This window comes from Pezoporus flaviventris, unplaced genomic scaffold, assembly GCF_033815535.1.
Source record: "Pezoporus flaviventris isolate CSIRO_AGI_PZ_B2104156 unplaced genomic scaffold, CSIRO_AGI_Pfla_v1 ptg000025l, whole genome shotgun sequence".
NCBI lineage: Eukaryota > Metazoa > Chordata > Aves > Psittaciformes > Psittacidae > Pezoporus > Pezoporus flaviventris.
The window spans coordinates 4936367-4957288 of record NW_026892573.1 but is presented as its reverse complement, the minus strand read 5'-3'; the positions used below and the strand labels follow the sequence as shown (position 1 = coordinate 4957288).

The 20922-nt window shown below is 40.8% G+C and overlaps 1 protein-coding gene across 5 annotated transcripts in view; it reads left to right on the top strand.

Annotated features, from left to right (window-relative positions):
* Nucleotides 1–9490: 9490 nt before the first annotated feature.
* EPSTI1 (epithelial stromal interaction 1) overlaps nucleotides 9491–20922 on the top strand; it is a 61862-nt gene continuing 50430 nt past the window's right edge. For 3 of the 5 annotated variants that reach the window (XM_061457296.1, XM_061457294.1, XM_061457295.1), the window contains exons 1-2: nucleotides 9491–9811; nucleotides 19439–19497. In XM_061457296.1, coding sequence (XP_061313280.1) covers nucleotides 9615–9811; nucleotides 19439–19497 — 256 coding nt within the window. In that variant the 5' untranslated portion in view covers nucleotides 9491–9614. The remainder of the gene's footprint in view (nucleotides 9812–19438; nucleotides 19498–20922) is intronic. The other 2 variants (XM_061457293.1, XM_061457297.1) reach the window with 2 other exon arrangements.

Below are 20922 nucleotides of genomic sequence, written 5' to 3'. Positions count from 1 at the left end.
AACGCAGGGTGAGGGACTGGTGTCGGTGTCTCCCTTATTTGCCCTCCTGAGCGGTTTGAAAGATAGGGACCGACTTTTTAGCAGGACCTGTTGTGATAGAACGAGAGGAGACGCTTTTAAACTGAAAGAGAAGAGATTCAGGCTGGATGAGAGTAAGACTATTCTTTACAACGAGGATGGTAAAACACTGGCTCAGGTTTACCAGAGAGGTGGTGGATGCACCATCCCTGGAGACACTCAAGGCCAGGATGGATGTGGTTCTGGGCAACCTGAAGATGTCCCTGCTCTTTGAAAGGGAGTTGGAACTAGATGACCTTTGAAGGGCCCTTCCAACCCAAACAATTCTATAACTCTGTGATTTCCTGCAAATGCTGACAAATAGGATCATAGTTCACCCTTTGGAAGATCTTCAAGCAGTAACTCATAAGCAGATGCTGTCAATCACCATTAGTCCTGTATCACAAAATGTAAAATGATGAATCTCATTTCTGTACAGCAGCGTAGCAGCTCATCTCTTGCCCTTATGCTGATTTTCCTGCTGTCCTGTCTCGTAGTGCTGGCAATGGAACTGAATTATCCACAGATTGCTAAGTGGTGTGACTCAACAAAGAGAATTACTCTCCTCATCTCCTATTTCAAACATTAATTGCTCTGCTGAGGCATCTTTCTGAGCACACGTCATGGTATCGTATATCTGATTGATACTCATCAGTCCTACAACACCAAAAGGCAACTGCTTTCGCTCTAAAGTATCTTTTTAAAGTACAGCTGCTATTAACTATAAAGGTGAGTTGACCATAAAGAGCATTTCATCCATCTTAGACATATGCATAAATTTAACTTTCTATAACACAGAAGTCATTGGAAGTTGTATAATGATTCACTTGGGAAGAAATGCATTCCTTTTTACTCTCTCATTCAACATATAACATACAATCATATATGATTAATTTTTTAAACCTTCAGAAAAATTGAATTTCTTGTAAACTTGAAACGTATTTTAAAATCAATAAAAATGTCCCCGAGTAATCATTTTTTTTCATTGATTTGCATAGAAGTAATGTATGTCAACTTACCACTTTTTAGATTAAGAAACCCAGTTTGAAAAATAATAAATTACAAGTATTAGAATTTATTTTTTCCCTTAATTTTCCTATTCTGCATTTTATTGCAAGTTGTTTGAAAAAATCCAGGCCTCTCCTGATGATATAATGCTCTTTGTTAAAAGATAATCAGCTATAAGAAAAGTACCTATACATAGAAATAGCACTTTTGAGTTCGATGGGACAGCAAAGTGAATGAGAGTTACCGTTTTTAGCCACCAGTGTTTGGCCAGGCAATTAGGAAGTACACGTGTGGTTCTAAACAAGAATTGCTGCATTGCTTTGAAAAACTTAAAAGACTCAGTGGAAAAAACTCAGCAGAACATCAACAGCAATGAATTTTAACAATGCTTTGCAGTTCTGGACAACCAAACCCCAGAGTAGTCCAGAATAGTTTCTCTAATACCCAGGTATACAACCATAATTTACAAAATCTGGCTAAGTGGTGCCACATAAAATCTATGTGAAATACAGGAGGGTGAGGAATCCCAAATGTTTTGTTGTCTGTTGTGGTTTAAACCCTAGCCAGACAGCTTGTTCAGTCACTCCCAGTGAGTGGTGAAGGGCTGGAAGCAATCGAGGTGCCTCCCCCCCCGCCACCCGGGGTTCTCCCCTTCCCCGCTCCCGGAGGGATGGGGAGGAGGATCGAAAGACTGCAACTCCCACGGGTTGAGACAAGAACAGTCCAGCAACCAATGTACAACACAAATCACCACCGTTACTACCAACGACAACAATGATAAGAGAAAATGACCAGGGAAGAGAATACAATACCACCAGCCAAGAAGCGAGTCCCACCCAGAAGCCCGTGTCCTTCCGGGTAACTCCCAGTTACCCCCCTCCCCCTCCGGGCATGATGTGCTGTGGTATGGAATACCTCTTTGGCTAACCTGGGTCAGGCGTCCTGTCTCTGCTTCCTCCCGGCTTCCCCTCCTCCCTGGCAGAGCATGAGCCTCACAAAGTCCTTGGTCAGGGTAAACATCACTTAGCAACAACTGAAAACATCCGTATCACCAGCACTGTTCCCAGGCTGGAAGTCAAAACAGCGCGCTGCACCAGCTACCAAGAAGGAGAAAAAATTGACTGCTACTGCTAAACCCAGGACACTGTCTTACTGTCAGCTTGCCCACCAGGAATTATTCATTTCGCCACCTTCATTCTCCTTCTTGTACACTCAGGCACTGGATACTTGCCCCAGCTCCCACCTCTTGTACTCTTCCTGAGAGCTTAGTCAAGAGCAGCGTGTTCATCCACACAGGCTTCCCACCACTCTTGTTGGATTTCCTATTGTCAGGATGGACTGTTCTTAAGCTTTAAGGTAGGGAACCTTGAAAATAAGAACAACTCTCTTGGACTTCTCTTCAGTACTGTATCTTATTGGATCCTTTCAAGCTGATCCCCAAGACCCCTGAAAAGGTCAAAGTCTGCTCTCTTTAAGTCTGGGGCTGTGATTCTGTTATTTTGCCCTGATTCTACTGTTTCATGGTCACTGTAGTCAAGTTCTTTCCCATCTGTAAATATCAGATACAGAAGAACACTTCCCCTTGTCAGGTCCTTGATAACCTTTGCAAGGAAGTTATCATCAATGTGCTTGACAAACACCTTATGTCATCGTAAGCGTAGCAAAATTTGGGCTTTAAAAACACTGGGTCAGACTATGGTTGATCCAAATACACGTAGGCAAGCTCTAAAATAGAAAACAGTGCCTTCCTTTTATCACCAGCCATGCTACTGCTACTGTATTTCTGGAAAGTAAGACTCAGGAAGCATATAGATTAAGCAGAGCAAACCAGATAATCAACACAAGGAAAATACATCTTTTGCTAGGAGACCGTAGGTTGTTTCCCCTGGAAACAAGGAGATGGGGAATGAAAGCAGCTGGGTCTTTGGTTATGGTTCCCTCCCAAAATTCTTCTCAGCATGGCACAGCTGTGTGCTACACTATGCACAGGATGGTGCTGGTAAAGACAATCTGTCCATACTATTTCAATTGAATCCTAAACACTGGTATGTTCCAGCATATTGTCACTATTAATGTGTAGCAATGTTGTCCAGATTTGTTATGCCATTTAAGTTAATTGTCTGCATACTTTTTCTGTAAATTACTTTCCTAAACAGTCTGGTGCTACAGTATTCCATGATGCAGTTGGGATCAATGCCGGCAAGAATCTCTCAGGAATGAAGGAGAATCTAGAAACAGAAACCAGATTAAAGCTTGTTAAATTGATAACAAAGAGGGGAGGCCTTTTGGGTTTACTCTTTACCACTGAGAATTTCCAAAGTAAGTGTGGCACATGCCCACTGACATTAAAATGGTAGGGACTAAAGTTTCATGCTGAAGATTAAAGTTTCTGAGGTCAGGCAGAGAAGAGAGCATAATTGAGAGTTATCAAGGAAATCATAAGGCGTATCATATAAAACTGGTAAAGTCAGTACTTGAGCCTTGCTGAATTGTCGTGTGCATACAAATGAATAAAGAATAAATCTTCCCAGCCACTGCACCAGAATTAGAGGTTGGAAGAGTTCATTGCTCCTAAAAGCATTTGTACTGTTCTTCCATTACCGCAATATACTATAAAAGCAAAAAGAAGCATGAGCTGTGGACGTCTACTAATTTCTTTAAGTAACATATCCCAAAACATTTAACAATAAAAAATGTAATGTTCTTTATAGATACTGTAATAATTGTCTGTATGACACCTTTGGTTGACTAGGTACCACAGGGTAGTATATTATGCAAAATCTTAAAATGGAACTAATCATGGCCTTCAGGAATTACAAGAGTACAATTATTTCTTGAAGAAGATGGTATATACAGCAAAAGGCTCAGGTATCTTTTGTGAATAAGAGTGTTAAAATAATTTATGCGCCACTGATCTCCTCTGCTTTAAAAACAAATCTCCTCTGCTTTAAAAACTGTTAAGAAAGAGATGTATTCAGGAATTTTACAAATCCTATTTTAATATTGTCAGACTTCTCAAGGACTTTTTCCTTCTGGTCACAATGCTGCAGCTATAGCTGTAAGAGTTTTTTGTTTCTGACAGCATTTGTGTAGTTTACCAGTTAATTTTGTCTTTTCCAATAGGTTTGTGGCAGGCATTTTTAATGGCATGAAATATTCATTTGTATCCCTGATTGGTTGTATAACATCAGACCTTTAAAATAGCCCTGCTCTATTACTTATTATTATTTATGTAGGAATGTAGATATGCATAGCACTCTCCAGGCATAAGAATACTCCTAAAATATAGCAATAATTTTCAGGCACTACTTCAGTACCTCAGTATAGCAAGTTCTGGACATCAGGTCAATTATATTTTCAATTACACTTGCTTTTACTGAAGTAGTATTAGCTAAAGGAGAGGTGGACCTCCTCTAATGCTGAAGGGTACTGCAGAGAAACCAAGGGTCAATTTTCTTTTAGAGACTGGGAGATGATAGTTTTGACAGGGACCATCAATTTCAGCTTTTTGCAACAAAATGGGAAGTGTGTGCAGCATTTTACATCTCCTAAATAGATTACCCAACACAGATACACACATGCACTTGTCAGAGCTAATGGAATTCTTTCTGCTGAGCCTGACAAATTCCAGTCCTAAATCTAAACAAGAATAAATCTTGGCTGAATGCTGACACTTCACCTTCCTTCAGGGACTACCTCTCCAGGGAGCAGAGAAATTTCTCTTCTCTAGCATCCTGAGTTGGAACAATTAGTGCTGCAGGCACTGCAGAGTACACTGTCCTCACAAAAGAGGACTTGCTCCTAACACAACATTTTCTGTGAAGTGCACAAAACCAAAAATGATACTATAGTTTTCATTCATATTCATGTTTTGTGGGTTTTGTCTACAGTGAGCTTGGATAATTTGCTTACCGTAAGTATGTATTTTCAAAGTCAAGCTGAACATTACTTGTCCAGTTAAGGTTTTCTGTTCACAACTAATTGTGCAGCAAGCTATGGTTTTAAGCCAGTAAAACTTTGGTAAAATGAAAGGCATCTTTAAAAACTGAATTTTTAATTTGCCATCATGGTATAAAAAAACTATATGCAGTGCTAGTTACAGGTATGCTTCTAGGTATATTTGCTATCCCTTGTCATTGCCCTAAAATACAGAGAGATGTTCCCAATGATAAATTGCACATGTATGCTCTGTAGTGTATTTAGCTGGGTGTCTTGCATACTTAGCCAAAATATCCAGGGAAAAAACTACCTTGAGCATCATACTCAGCTGCAAGACTACGTATTTTAAGTGACAGCAAAGAAAAAAGCAATTTTCTAGCAGTCAAAGCCTTCTGATACCATTTGCTGGTTCCTGGGAAAAAGAGAGTGGCTGTTGGAAAGCTAGCCTGTCCTGGCTCTCTTTCTCAAAAGTCTCCTGCAGTTTTACACTTTTCTTCAGGCTGTGATCTTCTGGTCTCTTTGGATTAAATGAACATCTTAGCTTTTAACAAAACATGTCTGTTGTTGTGGAAAAAAAACCCTAAAAATGCAAAACCTTAAAATTTGTAAACCAACAGGGAAATAATGAATAGGTGTTTTCAGGGAAGGAAAGGTAGGGGGCATTGCACTGTTTTAAATACTTCTTTTTTATTATTTTTTAATTTTTTTTTTAGTACTATTTCTTCCCTAGATGAGAGTTTTATCCTATCTCACATTTCCAAAGAAAGGTTAAGGCAGCTGGCTGGGATTCTCAGTATCCTTTCTAGTGAGAAAGGATTTCTAACATCTCTCATTTTTTGTATAGTTCATGGTGCTGTTGCGTTGGAAATAAAGATCCAATACAGAATATTCCTCTACATAAGTTATTTTGTTTTAATATTGTAATCTCATGAAAAACACATGTGAGGGAGGGAATGTGGTGATTCTTAAGATTTCATATGTCCACTGAGGGATTTTCTCAAAACAAAAGAAAGACTGTTTTCTATCTTTTGGTCTCACATAATATATATATATATGAAAAAAAAATTGTTAATAGCTGGAGGCAACAGAGCTTTACAGACAAAGAAGCTTTATTTTGTCAGATTAATTTTCTCACTCCTTTTCCTGTTTTCTCTCCTGTCCCACTGGCAGGAAGGGATGGAAGGAGCAAGCCGCCAGCTGTGTGGGTGCTTGCCTGTTAGCAAGGGCCAATGTACCACAGCATCAGACCCAGTTAGGGATATAAGAATACCATAAACATAAACCGTCAGATAGAATAGGCAGCAAATATTTGGTGGATGTAGAAAAAAAGTAAGTACCAGTATAATTCTTACAGAGGGTTTGGGAAGGGTTGAGATTGGGGGGGGGGGGGGGGGGGGGGCTTGCATGTTTCAGGAGTCTGAATACATTGGCATTCTGATACTTAGGAAGCACAGATGCTTTAGCATCTATTTAGCACCTACAACACTAAATAAAATAGGGCTGGAGAGTGATCCTTCATCCTAAAACCAGCTAGCACGGGCTTGTTCATATACATGCTGCCTAAAGTTAGACTCCACTAGGCTAGGAGGAGCCTAAGAGGCTAGGAGGAGCCTGGTGGAGGCAATATGCATGTCCTAACTGCACAGCACTTAAGTAAGCTCCAAGTGTCTTGAGAGGCTTAGGAGGGACTGCTTTGATCCTAAAACTTCATTATTATTTTAGGGGATATTTCAGCTCATTGTGTCTGAAGCAATAAGAGGGATGGGTTGCAGCCCATTGAACATTGTGGTTTAGTAGTGTGAAACTGGGCTGCTGAATGACATATAGTGGAGCACCACACAGAGGTACATTGGATGAATTTGAGATGCAGAGATTGCTGGGACATTGTTGGAGAGATATTTTTGTGGGGAGGAAGATAAATCTGGTGTAGTCGTATTCGTACTGATTTTTCTGGGAGTCGTGTCTGGCATGAACCATCCTTAGAGCTGGGACTGGGCATTGTCCCAGAGAGAATTAGTTTGGCTTGTCCACAACAAAGCTGAGAAATAAAAGCATTGAAGTGATGTAAGTGATTGAGCTTCTAGTGCTTGGGTTCATTCTACATCCCTCTTTTTTGATCAACATAGATGTAAACTCTTTAGATTCTATAGTTATTGTTTGCAGCCAAAACTTTCTAAATTTCAACAAGAAACAGACGTTAGATCTGAATTTTACATAACAATGTGGGATTGAAGATTCAGCAGCAGTGGCCACGTTAATTATAATCAATTTGTGTCATTAAATTTTGGTTATTAAGACATCAATCTGCATCACTTAAAAAGAAACCAGATGTCAAAGATGGATTTTTTACCAAATAGGGTGTAGCTGTAGGCACAGCTGTTATCCCAAATCTTTGCAGTCTTCAGACATGACTTTGCTATAATTTCATACTTCTAGCCTCTCTACACTCAAGTATTTACCCCACACTCCTGCATAAGGGACTAACCTTTGTGCTTACTTTCATTTGCCAGCACCTTGCACATGTATATGTATATGTATATGTATATGTATATGTATATGTATATGTATATGTATATGAAAAGGAGGGGGAACCTGTGTGAAGAGATCATCCCCACGGCCTGCCTTTATCTGTGCCGGCAGCTCATGAAGGAGGACAGCAAGCCTTGAGCCTTCTGACCTACCTGAACACCTCATTCAACTTAGGAGATGGCTCAGATTGTGAAGTGCCATGCATTTGATTTCTGTTAATAGCCCTGTCACTATGCAGGACAAAATGTCTGTGTTTACCACAGAGAGGTAAAGAATAACTCCACACATCTAGTCCAAGACTGTAATGCCTTTTGTCTTTTAGCAGTTCCTGAAGACATCTGGCAGAGGAGACACTTACCCAGACCAACCTGAAACACCCTTAAACAAGAAACCTGCCTATGTTGGCTGTCGGCAATGTCTAGAGTTGCCTTGGAGCTATGACCCAGCAATGTCTTACAGACAAGATGTACTCCTTTGCCCACAGCATACAGCTTTAAATGATATGAGGCAAAGAAGGTTGTTACAGTCCATGTTTATTTTTTGCTCTGGCCTCATGGGTATTTTCCAAACTAAAACGGAGGCTGTGTGAGCAAGCAATCTGATGCTGCATTGGGATTAGAGAGATCAGGGCTTGGTAGAAGACAGGCAGAGGACCTTTGGGTGATTTCTGCTATCTGTCTCCGGGAAGTGAGCGTACTAGACTCTCCCACAGTGTTTCTGTGTGTTCGTAGTCCAGGCTAGACCAATCATGGCCCAAAAGTGAGACAGTTCTGGAAGAGGTGCGAAGGACTAGGCACCAGTCCTTTGCAACACACTGCCATTGCATGCAGAGTCTCTGCAGAATGATTTGTGTACAAATGAGAATCATCCCAGCTGCAGAGTGTGTTAGGAGAGATGTTGGGTGGGAAAGACTACTGATGCTGTTATCATTGGGCCGCCCTAGGAGATACGTCCTGCTGGATGTGGCACCTCCTGGAGGTGTGCTGCTGGTGATGGGGTCTCATATGGCACCCCAAGGAGCAGCATGAACACCAAGCAGCCTGTGGCTCTCCATGTAGCATTTTATTTTGCTTCTTTCCCAGCATGTGTAGTGTTTGCTGTAAGACATACACAGTCTAGACTGTCAGGACACCTGGCCACAAAACAATCCCTTTAGCAATGTGGAGTTTGTGCAGCTTGAGCAGCTGAGCACCAAAAGCGACAGGATCTGCGTGTGTAGAGTTGGATTTCCCTAGCTCTGCTGCACGAAGCTTGAGTGGCATTACTAGTTCTTTTTTTCTTTGGTTAGGAACTGCCAAACATCTTTATTTTACTAGTGATATTGAGCAGGTTGCTGGTTTTCCCCAGCCCTGCAGACCCCATAGATAGCAGTAACAGTGGTTAGATGCATTCACTGAAGGAATCTGTGTTTTTGCTTAAGAGGATCATGTATTTGTCCTCTATTCATCAGGTAGAATTAGGAAAGTAAAAGTAAAAGGTTTTCTGGTTGAGCAGAATTGAAATGCAGAATCAGGGTTGTGCAGGACCATTACCTTAGGATTTATCTGAGGGTTAATTTTGAGTTTCACTTTCATTTTTCTTTGTACACTCCTGCAAAACAGAAACCAGCAAACCCTCTAGAGTTATTCCCCTCTGTCACAGGGAAATTTGAAATGCTGGGGTAAAAAGTTGTCAGAAATATGGCTTTCAGCCAGACCTCACCATGCTTATCATAGAATCGTTTAGGTTGGGAAAGACCTTTAAGATCAAGTCCAAACATTAATCTAGACTGCCAAGTCCACTACTAATCACATCTTAGGATGAAGCAGTCTATTCCAAGACAGCACAAACTGCTGTTGACTGTTCTATTAGCTTTGCTGTCACCCCACGACTCCAGTTGGTTAAGTTGACCAAACTGAGCTTCAGCTAGGGAGTGACTCAGAATCTAGTGCATGTGTTTGCATGTGTTACAGCTGAGAGTCCAGGCAGGGGTGGGTCTTAAAAGGAATTGAAACTAAATTGTGAGAAGTCAGAAGTTTTGAGTCTTTCTCTAGCCTTAGCAGTGATACTCCTTTCTGACAAGGCAAGGTACTCCTGAAGCAATGTCTGGAATTCGAGGCTGGAGGGATGGCATCAGGTACAGGATGGCTGCTACCTCCAGTACCCCAGGATCCTTTCAGGATTACCTCTGGGATAGCAACAACAAAAGAGAGGAGGCTGAAAACCCCCAGAAACCAACAACATCTAAAAAGGAGCAAAGTGGCCAAGCATCAGGCTACCAACAACAGCAAGAGCAGTAGTAAGTAATAAGGAGCCTGACTAAGATGATGTTTCATGTATCTGGTGCCTGTTCACTTCACTCGAAGTGTGCACCTTCAAAGGTGGAAATACTTTATAGAGATCCTGTAAATAGGACTGGGCACAGAAGCAGAATGTCTTCATCCTTCTGCAGCCACCTGCTTCCTACATGGGACCTGAGTTGTTCTGGCAGGCTTCCGGATAGCATGGCTTACACCTCGTGTGATAGCAGTGGCCAGTTCTGTAGATCTAGATATTGGTGTATGTGGTGTCTGTTTCTTGGCATTCTTTTTCAAAGTGAAATTTCAAATGTGATTCTAGCTCCGTGTTTTCTGTCTCCTAAAATGTCATCCTGCAAAGTCTAAAAATACTTCCTTTGGCTTAACAGATAAAGGATAAAGGCTATATTCCAGCACTGATCCGAATGCAATCCAGAACACAGAACAGCTTCAAACAGCTTATGCTGACAAAAGTAAAACCAAAGCTTCAGCCCTCAATATCATTTTAGGTTTTATTGGCACCTATGCTCAGCCCATCTCTGATTTTCTAGTGGCAGTTCTTAGATGGCTTGTATAAGCTCTAGCTTGCACGTATAATACAGAATAGAAACTGAAAGTAGCATGTGTGTGTATGTGTATTTTATGTGTGCTTACTACAAATATGCTTAGCTGACCCAATCTAATTCTTTACAGTCTTTTTCCCCAAATGTGCTTTTGCTGAGCTATTAGTGCATGTAACACTGCATGCTATTATATGTGCTGACTTTGCTTAGTTTTCTGTCCTCCCCCCCACTTTCAAAGTGCAGCTGATGGAAACTGAAGATTGTTTCGGTTTCCTTTCCTTTCTTTTGGATGAAGAATGTGAAGCCATGCTGTGAAAGAGGTGGCAGGCTGCAGACTGCAAGCGGTGATCAGCAGCTTTCCATTATAACCCACAAATGCTTGCCTACTGGGCAGTAATGATACAGGGACTATTAAGAGCTGGGTAGCTTTGAATCTCTCAGCGCTTTAATGGCTGACTTTCAGGAGAGCAAATTCCTGAGTTACAATCTTTGTTTATTTCCTGCCACTTCCAAACATGAAAGACCCTCCTTCTTGCCTGCCCTAACACTGGCAAATATCCACAGTAGAGTGCAGGCAGCCCTAAGTTTGCTTGTGTATTTGTGCTATGTATAATTTGTTGTTGTGTTTTGGAGGGGCACGGAGGCCAGGGGATGGATAGTGAGAGTTTTCCCATTGGTATAACTGTCTTTGGACAGATTTGTTCTGGGATGCAAACCCACTTGTACAGGTTACATAAATGCTTAACCAATTGGTTAGCCTGAGATCCCCATAGAATTGAAGGCTAGAGCAAATATATTCACCCAGATTTTGACCAGATGATCACAGAATTGTAGAATGGTTAGGGTTGGAAAGGACCTTAAGAGCATCTAGTTCCAACCCCTATGATGGAATCCTCCTTAAAGCTAAATAAGCTTTGGGGGAAGAATAATTTAAAACCCTGTTCTCTTTTTCATCTTTGTATGATGCTTACAGAAAGCTGTTGTGCATCCAATGCAGGGACTGCTGAAAGTTTTTCTGCTACGTGATACGAGAGATTCTGTGTTTTCATAAAGTTGCAACAAAGAATTAATTCTTAAACATGGAGCGTACAAATTAAAGTTAGCGTTACTATGTAGCCAGTGAGGAGAGGTGAGGGAAAGGCAGATTCAAACAGAAACTCTGTAGTATGAGTGGGAAACATACTCAAAAAGCAAACAAGACTGGTGTTTACTTCCTTCTCTTGAGGAGGGGGATGCTAGCAGTCAATCTGGATGGGATGAAACTGCTTAAACTCTAATTTCCTTTAACTAACCCAGGTTGAAATGGTAGATAGTGTCTGAAATGCTGAAGGACGCAATGGCTGCTATTTAGTCTTAAAAAATAAAATTGCTATTTCATTCATTGTTTTCTTCAGCTCTCTCAAGTTATGTTTCAAACAAGATCTCAGATTAAAATGTGATTTTAACAGTGATAAAGCTGACTCAGCCTTTTAGCCAACACACCTTTTAAACATGATCTTTAAAATTAAAATGCTAAGACACCCTCAAAGTAGTCCAGGTTTTCAGACTCTGAGATAACCAGGGGTTGAACAGAGCAGTTGGAGAGCTGAAGTCATAAGGTATCAGTAGAAGAAATGATGCACAGACTAGCATTAACCTAGAAGATTTTTTGGAATATGCATAGCAGGGGGAGCATGAGGGGCCAAAGCTGGATACCTCTGTGCCAATGAGTGCCTCTATTCCAGCTTGTCTGCTGCTTCCTATTTTTTGAAAACAAGCAGGATGTGGTTTTGCTGGCAGCAAAGCAGAAGTTGGAGTCTCTTTTGAAGTCTATGTGTGAACTGCTTCCATGCAAACCCTCAGTCTGAAGCTGTGCTTCAGAGCAATTGGGAGTGAGAAAACACCTTTGCAGCATGTCAGTGATATCTGGTGACATTTCATGTAGACTGGACACATGAAATACATATGGGATGTGGCATGTTGTGGTCTTATCCACTAGTCAACATTCAAACTTGACTATTAAAAAGCACAAGGTGAGCAACTGATATTAGAGGGTAATTTTTCTCTTGCTTTGGAAAAGCCCTTATATATGTCAAGACTGAGAAGTTATAATAAAATGGTCCTAATTAAGTTAAGAAAAATACTTTTTCAAATGTAAAATTCAGATCAAACTTTGCACATCCCCTTATAGTTATATATAGTATATGATTTCAGGCCATAGAAAAAAAATCACCAGGATGACAAGTGCTTGAAACTGCATATAATAATAAGCTTGAATGTAAGTTACTTCACTTTGTCTGCTAAGTGCCATGAAATTAACTTGTAGAAAGTGAACTCACAAATTGCCCCTGTTCATGTCTATTCAGAAACAAAAGCCTGTATGAAGAAAAAGTGGAGGAAATTGGGGAAATTAGAGGCTGAACTATAGCTACCGCCTGAAAAAGGAAATGCTGCTCTCATTCAGCATTCTGCCCTTGGCACCTTTAAAGCTGGCAAGAATAATATTGGTTCTGGTAAAATCCATTAAAAAAAATCAAATTCAGATAATAAAATCTGAAGATACATTGTCACACAGCTGGTAACAATCCCTCATCATTTTGTATGAAACGAGAGCAGAGAATGCTTGACTCATAAAGTTGTATTCTTTGACTGCTGAAGCCAAATCCATCAGGGTTTTTCTTTTCTTCCTTTTCCATTCTTCATCCTAAATTAAAAAGAAAAATATCCATAGTATTGTCAGACTTCTCAATCTTTTTCTGACAGAGTATATTTAACAGTTCTTCTGAAAATTTTATTTTGTTTCACAGTCTGAAATTTCTTTTTAAAAGCACAAAATTAGTCTATGAAATGGCAGGCAGATGCTTAGCAAAATTCTTTTTTTACCCCCTGCCCTGTCAGTAGTGGGAGTGCTAGAAGGGTAATTTGAATTATGGACAATCTGTTTACAGCTGTGTTCTGCTGCGCAGGAGAAATCTCCCAACTCTCTATCTTTCAGGCTGATGTACTAATCTTTACAGCCTAGAGATGCCTGCTTTCACAGTGGTCAGTAGCCAGCCTTGTCTGCAGCCAAGTGTCTGGTGGCAGGTCTGCATAAAAGAATAACTGCAGTAAGACTTCTGTTAGTCTGGATTCTGGTGGCTGCTGTGTTCCTTATAGAGGTGGGGAGCAAGCCCTCCTAAATCCTGTGTTAGAAGGTTTTCTCAGAAGAGCTGGATGTGCACAAGACCTGGCATGTTCCCTTGGTGCATAGCTTGATGAGGAGCTGTGGTGAGATGGTGGAGAAGGAACATATGGGAGGATACTGTGTTTGGGCAGGGGAAATGAACAGACAACAAATACTGCAAGGCAGAGGTAGATGAAATATATTGTCGAAAAGAAAGTGGGGAAAGCAGAGGTGAATACGCCACTAGTATATGTCTTAATCTTAATAGGATACTGCATCTGACCTGCTCAGCTCTCCAAGCATGCTGGCAAGCCTGACTCACAACACATGGATACCTCTGCAGGAGGTAGCTCTGCTCAGCACTGGTGTTGCCAAGCCCATTACCCAGCCTGCCCGTGTATGGATACTTTGTGCTCCTCACGGCTAGTGACTACCATGTGCTCCAGCTGGCTCTGGCACACCCGCTGCATCCTTGGCACTGTGCTGTGCTGAGGTAGCTGAGCTGCTTTGGGACCTGGGGACAACATAAACACAGCTGTATTTGATTTCATCAGACTTTGTTGGGTCTGATATTAGCCTATCACACTGGCACAGCGAACTCACACTGGTGCCCGAGAGTGTATGCTGACTAATGGCATGTTAGCATTTCCAGAGAAGAGAGAAAGCTTTTCTGTGAGCCAGGTTTGGGCTGAGAGATACCCCTTGGCTCACTGGTTTAGTCCATCACTGTGACAATTTCCTTAGAGCTTTAGAAAGGTGGTTGAGATAGTCCAAAATGAGATGCTGGCTGAAGCACTTGCTGTTCTTTCTACTGTGCTGTCATATGCCAAACCCTGACCAAGCTGCTGAATCTGAGCCCCATCTTAATTCCTGGAAATTCAGTTCTGAGATTTACTCTTTGGACCAAATTGTAACTTCTGAAATTTCTCTACAATCTTGTGGGTAACAGGACTGAGATTTGATTGCCAACAGCAGAACCACAGTTCTGTTGCTTTCCTGCTTGTTTCAGACTCTTACCTTCTCCTGGGCCTCTCTCTGCTGCTGTTTTCCTCCTGCTTTTCCCCCACATAAGTTCACTTCTGCAGGATTTAACTCACTATGGCAAAAACATTGTCTGTTTTAATGAAAGCTTTAGCTAACCAGAGGGACCAGATAGAGAAGTGAGTTACCCTGGCTTAATAAGCTTCCAGGCATCAGGTGAACTGTGGTAATTAAGTTCACACTTAGCCTGTGGCAAAAAGAGGACAAAATCCATGAATGTAGACTTCTGATGATAAACATTTTCTGCTAATGCACTTTATTTTCTGCCTCTCATGTAAAGAGTACACATGGAGCTAGGATGAATCAGACAGTGTATAGTGTTTAGGCCCAGTAATTCACTTTTGTCTCTGAGCTGCAAACTGGTAAGATGCTGCTTCTGATAAAGATGGAAAGGGAGAGACTCAAGCCTGCATGCAAGGTTTGTATACCCTCCTGGAGCTCTGCTTATGGCAGTGCCATGGCATAGAGCATATTGAGCTGTGGCTGTCAGTTATTGATAGCATCTGGCCTGGTGGGCCTTGCAAAATAGGAATACCTACAGGACAGTTGTCTACTCCCTGGGATTTGGCTTCTTGTAGCCCTCTGACTTGACAGCTTCCATGGTGCTTAGCAGCATGTGGATGTTCCGTCAGGCATGGGAGCACTGGTGAACACAATACTTTGTGGTGTCATGGATGCTTTTAAAGCAATTCCTGATAATTGACTGCAACGTTTAGCTTGGTGCATCTTTGAATGAGAATTAACAATTGTGTTTGGCACTTTGGTCCCTTTTCTCTTCTAAATTCAGTCTTAACAGTATTTATTGCAGTATTTCACCTATATCTTCACTTCTGTCCTTTCTCCAAATTGAACCTGCCCAGATCTTCTTCCCAAGCTTTAATCATCTGCATTGCTCTCCAACTACACTCAGATTCGGTCTCCTACTTAGAGCCCATTGCCCAGCAGAGCAAAATATTTAGCTTTTAGCTTTGTGGCATTCATGTACTAGTGCACTGCAGCATAAAACACAGTAGAACTGGAAATATTTTACAATAGCCATTACTTTTGTAACTCTTTAAATTACTTCACACGTCATTTGGAAATCTCTCCAGTGGTAGGTGACTGGAGTAGGCTTGAGGAAATGCTTAAGGACACAGACATACAGAAAACATTATTAGTGAATATTTTTTCAGTGTTAGAAATAAGCTATTTTATACAAATCTGAAAGAAAGTAGAACAAAGGTTTCTGTGGTCTATACCCTTAAAACATTGAAAAGGTGCTCTTGAGTAGTGCTAGTTAGATGAATAGACTTACACACAGGATGCAGAATTTAAGATGGCAAACATGGTGTTCTCTGTGTTGCTGGTCACTCAGACTATAAACTCTCCTTGGCAATTTTCTGTGACTCTGTTGCATGTTTCTCCAGACCGAAACGTTTCTCTCTATATTTCTATTTTTATATATATATATTGTTATCTAGGTACTTATCTTCCCACTACTGTGGTATTTGACATCTATCTGAAAAATCATATGAGGTTGCATTTTGGTTTTATTTCAATACAGATACATTCTCTTATTGGGTTATAACTTTCTTATTCTCATTAATATCTGTTCAGTCTCTCTAATTAGTCAATACATTCCCATGTTCTGTGGACAAAGTAAACAAAAAAAAGTCTTATCAAGCTTTATATGATCTATAAAGGCAGAAGACAATTTGCTTCTCCGTTTTGAAGAATTATAAAGTGGATAAGATGTTCTCCCCACCTCCTCCAGTGACTTCTGTACTTTTATTTATAAAACAATCCTACTTCAAAGATAGTCTCAAGTCATATAACAATAAGAATCACTGTTAGGGAACCTGTAAAGTTAAATTCTTTATCATCTTATTTGGTTGTGAATTTTGAAGCACTTCATATATTGATATAAAGTATAAAAAGTCTGTACACCACTGATAGCTTCAGATTTTCACATTTCCTTAATTGCTACCCAGGTAAGTAGGATAATATGTTCCAGACTTACGGCTACTGTGACAACTCAGAAGCTGACTGGAATATTAAATTGACAGGCTGTAGTGGGTTTTATGGGCTTTACTGGAACAGAGGTTTTGTCTGAACAAAGAAATAACATGCAATATCCTGCAAATTGGCTAAAAAAAACCCCAGGTGAAAGCTGGTGGTGGTTTTCTTTCCATTAACCTGCTTTCCTTCAAAATAATCTCAAGAAAAAAAGGGACACTAGGTATGGTTTTTAATTTTAGCATTAAAACTGGTAGGGCAGGTGAAGTCTCTAAAGCAAAAGCCCATCTGTCTCCCCTTCTGCTGTAGGCTTGTAGACTTTCACCCACTCCACAAGAAGTTTACCATGTGCATGCTCTTTCTTTCCCCTGATCCCAGTACCCATACCTTACATATCTATCTCTCTGGAGACAAAGGTGAACAGTATAAAATTAGATAAACTTAATAATGCTTTTTCTTCTGTTTTATGTACTCTTAACTTGGAGTAAAACAAAACATGTAGTATAAGCACTAGGTAACAGACAACCGAAAGATGGTATCCTTCCTTACCCTCTCCCACTGGTGACTTGACATCCTAATTTTATTTTACCTTTGCCTTTATTTCAATAACATGGAAACCAAACTGGCCTTTAATTAAACATTCTTTTAATCACAATAACTTTAAACCTCTCTTTGGAAGACAGAGCAGAGCTTTCCCTGGCGATAAGCGTATCGTCACCTCTAAGCTTTTCATAAACTGATTGGCCTTTGCTGTATTGCATATGCTGTTCTTCTGAGCTCAGAGATAATGACCATGGTCATATGTCAGAAGAATGACCCCCACTTGGCCTCCCAGACTCCTAGCCTTCCAGCTAAAAACCAGAAGCAGATAAAGGAAATGATTCATGGCACAAGGACTAGAACTGATACCGTGATTTCTCATGCATGTGCAGACAGACATTTTCTTTTGAAAACGATTCCTAATGTTTTAAAAAAGCAACCATTCAAACACTGTTGTAAGTCATCAAAGTGCATCTGATGATGTGAAAACTCTGTTGTCCTCTAGTGCTGTGAAGCAGTGTGATGTCTGAGATGCACTGATGGCTTTTTTGGGGGGTGGAAATAGGTAGCCCAGCAACCCAGACATTTTTTTTTCACTAACAAAGAGAGGGGGCTGTAAGATCCTTATTTTTTATGTTTCAACTTGAGAGAAATATGATCTTAATATCTGAAACAGCCAAGAAAAACTACTAAAAAAATTGTGGCACTGATAATTGCACAGCAGCTTGTCAAGGCAGTTTGGGATAAGGCAAATGCTACTATTCAGTCAAATAAAGAAAACTCTGAAGAAACGTCACTGATGGGGAATGTTATGCCATAAGCAAGAGGGTTGTCAAAACTTATTTTAAGTAACTGTTGTACTTGTGAAATGAATGCCAGAGGGGTGTTGCTGCTGTCTTAGCTCCTGCCTTTGAGGGCCTGGGATTTGGTGGAGAGGTGAAGAGCAGTCTTGTGGATGCCAGGCTATGCTGGCAGGAAGGGAAAGGATCATACTAAATGGCACCATTAAAGTTCACAGCTCTATCTTTACTAGTTTAATCTCATAAATTAACCCACAGCCTCCTGGAATAAGTCTTCAAAGAGAAAGAGGTAATTGGATATAAATACTTTCCTTCCCAAACCCTGAATTACAGTGATACAGCAGCAGGCAGCTTTTTGCACTTTGATCTCTTTGCATGATTTTTATTCACTTTTCAGCTTCAGTCTCAGGCCACATTCTTTCATTAGTTTTCCACAGCCAACAGTGGTCTCTCCACTTTCTATTTTGTCCTCTAGCCAGCCTCTGTGGCCCTTTCTTCTTTTAAGAGGCTTGGCCTTCACCCCTCATTATTCTTTGTTGTCTGCTCTTCTCCTTGGGCCTTCTTCATAATGAAGTCAGATGAAATACTTGTCACCATGCATTCAGGTAAAACCTTGCTGAATGCTGCAGACAGACTGAGCTTACTCTGGTACATGGAGCCAAGTGCTCTTAGTGCTTCTCTGGTAAACCTGCACCCCTGTGGCTCAGCCTCTGCTGAGCGGGAGCAGTATAAATTCCTACCTGCACAATACACTGTCTGACAAAACCCTTTGTTTTCTCCAAGTGGAACTGACATGTTTTCATCACTCTTTTGATCACCTGGAGTCTCTAATACACTCTGAACCCTGTCCTGCCTCTTTGCTGTCACGTTAGATTGATAGCTCCCTGAGACAGCAACTGCATTTTGAATTGAGTCTAGCAAACAGGGCCTTTGTCCTGATTCAGTGAGTCGCACCTTAGGCATGACAGCAAGATAAATACACCCAAGGAATTCCTCCTGCCTGACAAACACAAGGCTAACAAAGAAGCTAAGGCTTGGGAAGAGAGCGAGTCACCTGGGTCCATCACAAACAGTGTGATTTTGCATGTTCCTTGGACTATTTTGGGGCAGACTGCCTAAACCCACAAGGTGGTGACTGTGAGGTGCCCTTGATGTATGGGGTGGGACTGGAGCACCAGTGCTCTTCCCAGTAGACTGTTCTTTGTGCCTGAGCAAGCTGTGGAAGTAGTTGTCTACTGCATGGAACATTCTGATTCAAGGAAGTAATTTGATTTGAAATGCATGAGTTTTGAGGTCAGCAATCTGGCATGAGGCTTGAATAAGAAGAGTGAAGGCTATGCTAAAATGTTATCCTTGGTATTTGCAACCAACTCCAACAATAACAAATATTCCTGGAATATTTACAAAAAGTTCCTGAAGAGCTGAATCAAATTAAATACCAGGTTTGATACAAAGTTAGTTGGTACAACAGCAGAAAGCTGATGAAGGAGCCCCCATCTAGTCCTGGTTTTGTGAAGACAGGAAACTGAGTGTTTTCTTTCTTTTTAGTGTCGGCCCTTATGTCTTGATAACTCCAAATGAAACCAGAAGAAACCAGCTGCAGCAAAGTAAGTTGGGTCATCTAATATGATAACAACTTATTTCTGTTTGAATAAATGTATGGGTTTGTGCACTTTATTGCCTTTGCAACTTTCATCCTCATTTTCACGATGTTTTTCTGTGTGCAGCAGTAACAGTGAAGTCAGTGCTATGAGCATTATTCATGATAATGTAGGCTTTTCATAGGAATAACTTCTCACCTGGCTAAACTTCATGAAGAATAAGCCTTGTTCAGGAAAAGGTTTTTGGTAATTTCAGTGCCGGAGTTGTTCAAGTTGGATTCTACAAGACTCATCTGGAATTAGCTCTGTCCCACTTTTACAGGATTGAGGTCAGATGGCAGAACACTCTCTGGGTTAGGGGGAGGAAGAAGGAAAAGTAAGTAAGAAATGTTAAGACTAAAGCAACTAGAACCACTGTTGGTTCTTGAATCTCCATGTAAGGATTGTAGGTGGCTCTTTTAATGAAGCTTGTAAAGATCATTTTAGATGGAAAATATCTGTGGATATAAGTTCACTTTTATTTGGCTTTAAGTCTTGCCTTTGAAAGTAGCCAAGCAGGATAACTTCTGCCAGAAAGATTTGGTGAAGTTACAACAAGAGGTGGTTGTAAAAGAAATTCTGTATGCAGAGGTGACCAAGCACCGCAGCCCTACATTCCTGACTGTTTATTTGTGCAAGTTATGAAAGTCTGAAGGAATGTCACTCACATTTTGAGCCCTCAAGAAAGCAGTGCAATTAAATAATTTTTTCTCTAACATAATGAGTTCAGCTCAAATGCTTCACCATTAGATTGGTATAGGGTTGGGTTTCCTTTGGCTGCAAGAAAGAAAATGGATTTTTCCTGAATCAAACTATAATCTTCTGGAAGGAGAAATAAAAACATGATCTTAGAGCTGGCTCTGACGTCAGCAGCAAAGATGCTTCTGCTCTAATAAAGATCTGTTTTCACTCTGTGCCACCAGTGTTCAAGTTTGAAGCATGCCAGGTGTTTCTGCCTTGGATGCTGCCAGAAATATACTCTCAACAAGTCCAGTCTCTACATAAGTACTTGTTTCAAAGGTGAAATAACAAGCTGGTTTCTATCTTCAGCCTCTTTAGGGACTTGCCCAGGAACTAGCTTTGTCTTGTTAGAGGAGAGCTGGTGTTATCATCTGATAGCCATAGACTGCCGCTAGAAAATATGATTCATATTAGTTTTAGTAAGAATGAAATGAGTGCCTAGAGGAATTATGTACTTCTGTAAAACAAAGCTCCGCTTTCCATAGGCTTTGTCAGCCTTGCTATTTTTTCCCTTTGTCAGTCAATTTGAAAGCACAGTTTAACCAACCAGCCATCCCTGACCATGCGGCTGGTGCCTCTGGCTGTATTGACTAGACTTCACCTGACCACACCGGGAACTTGCCACCTACCATACATGGATGAGATGTTGAA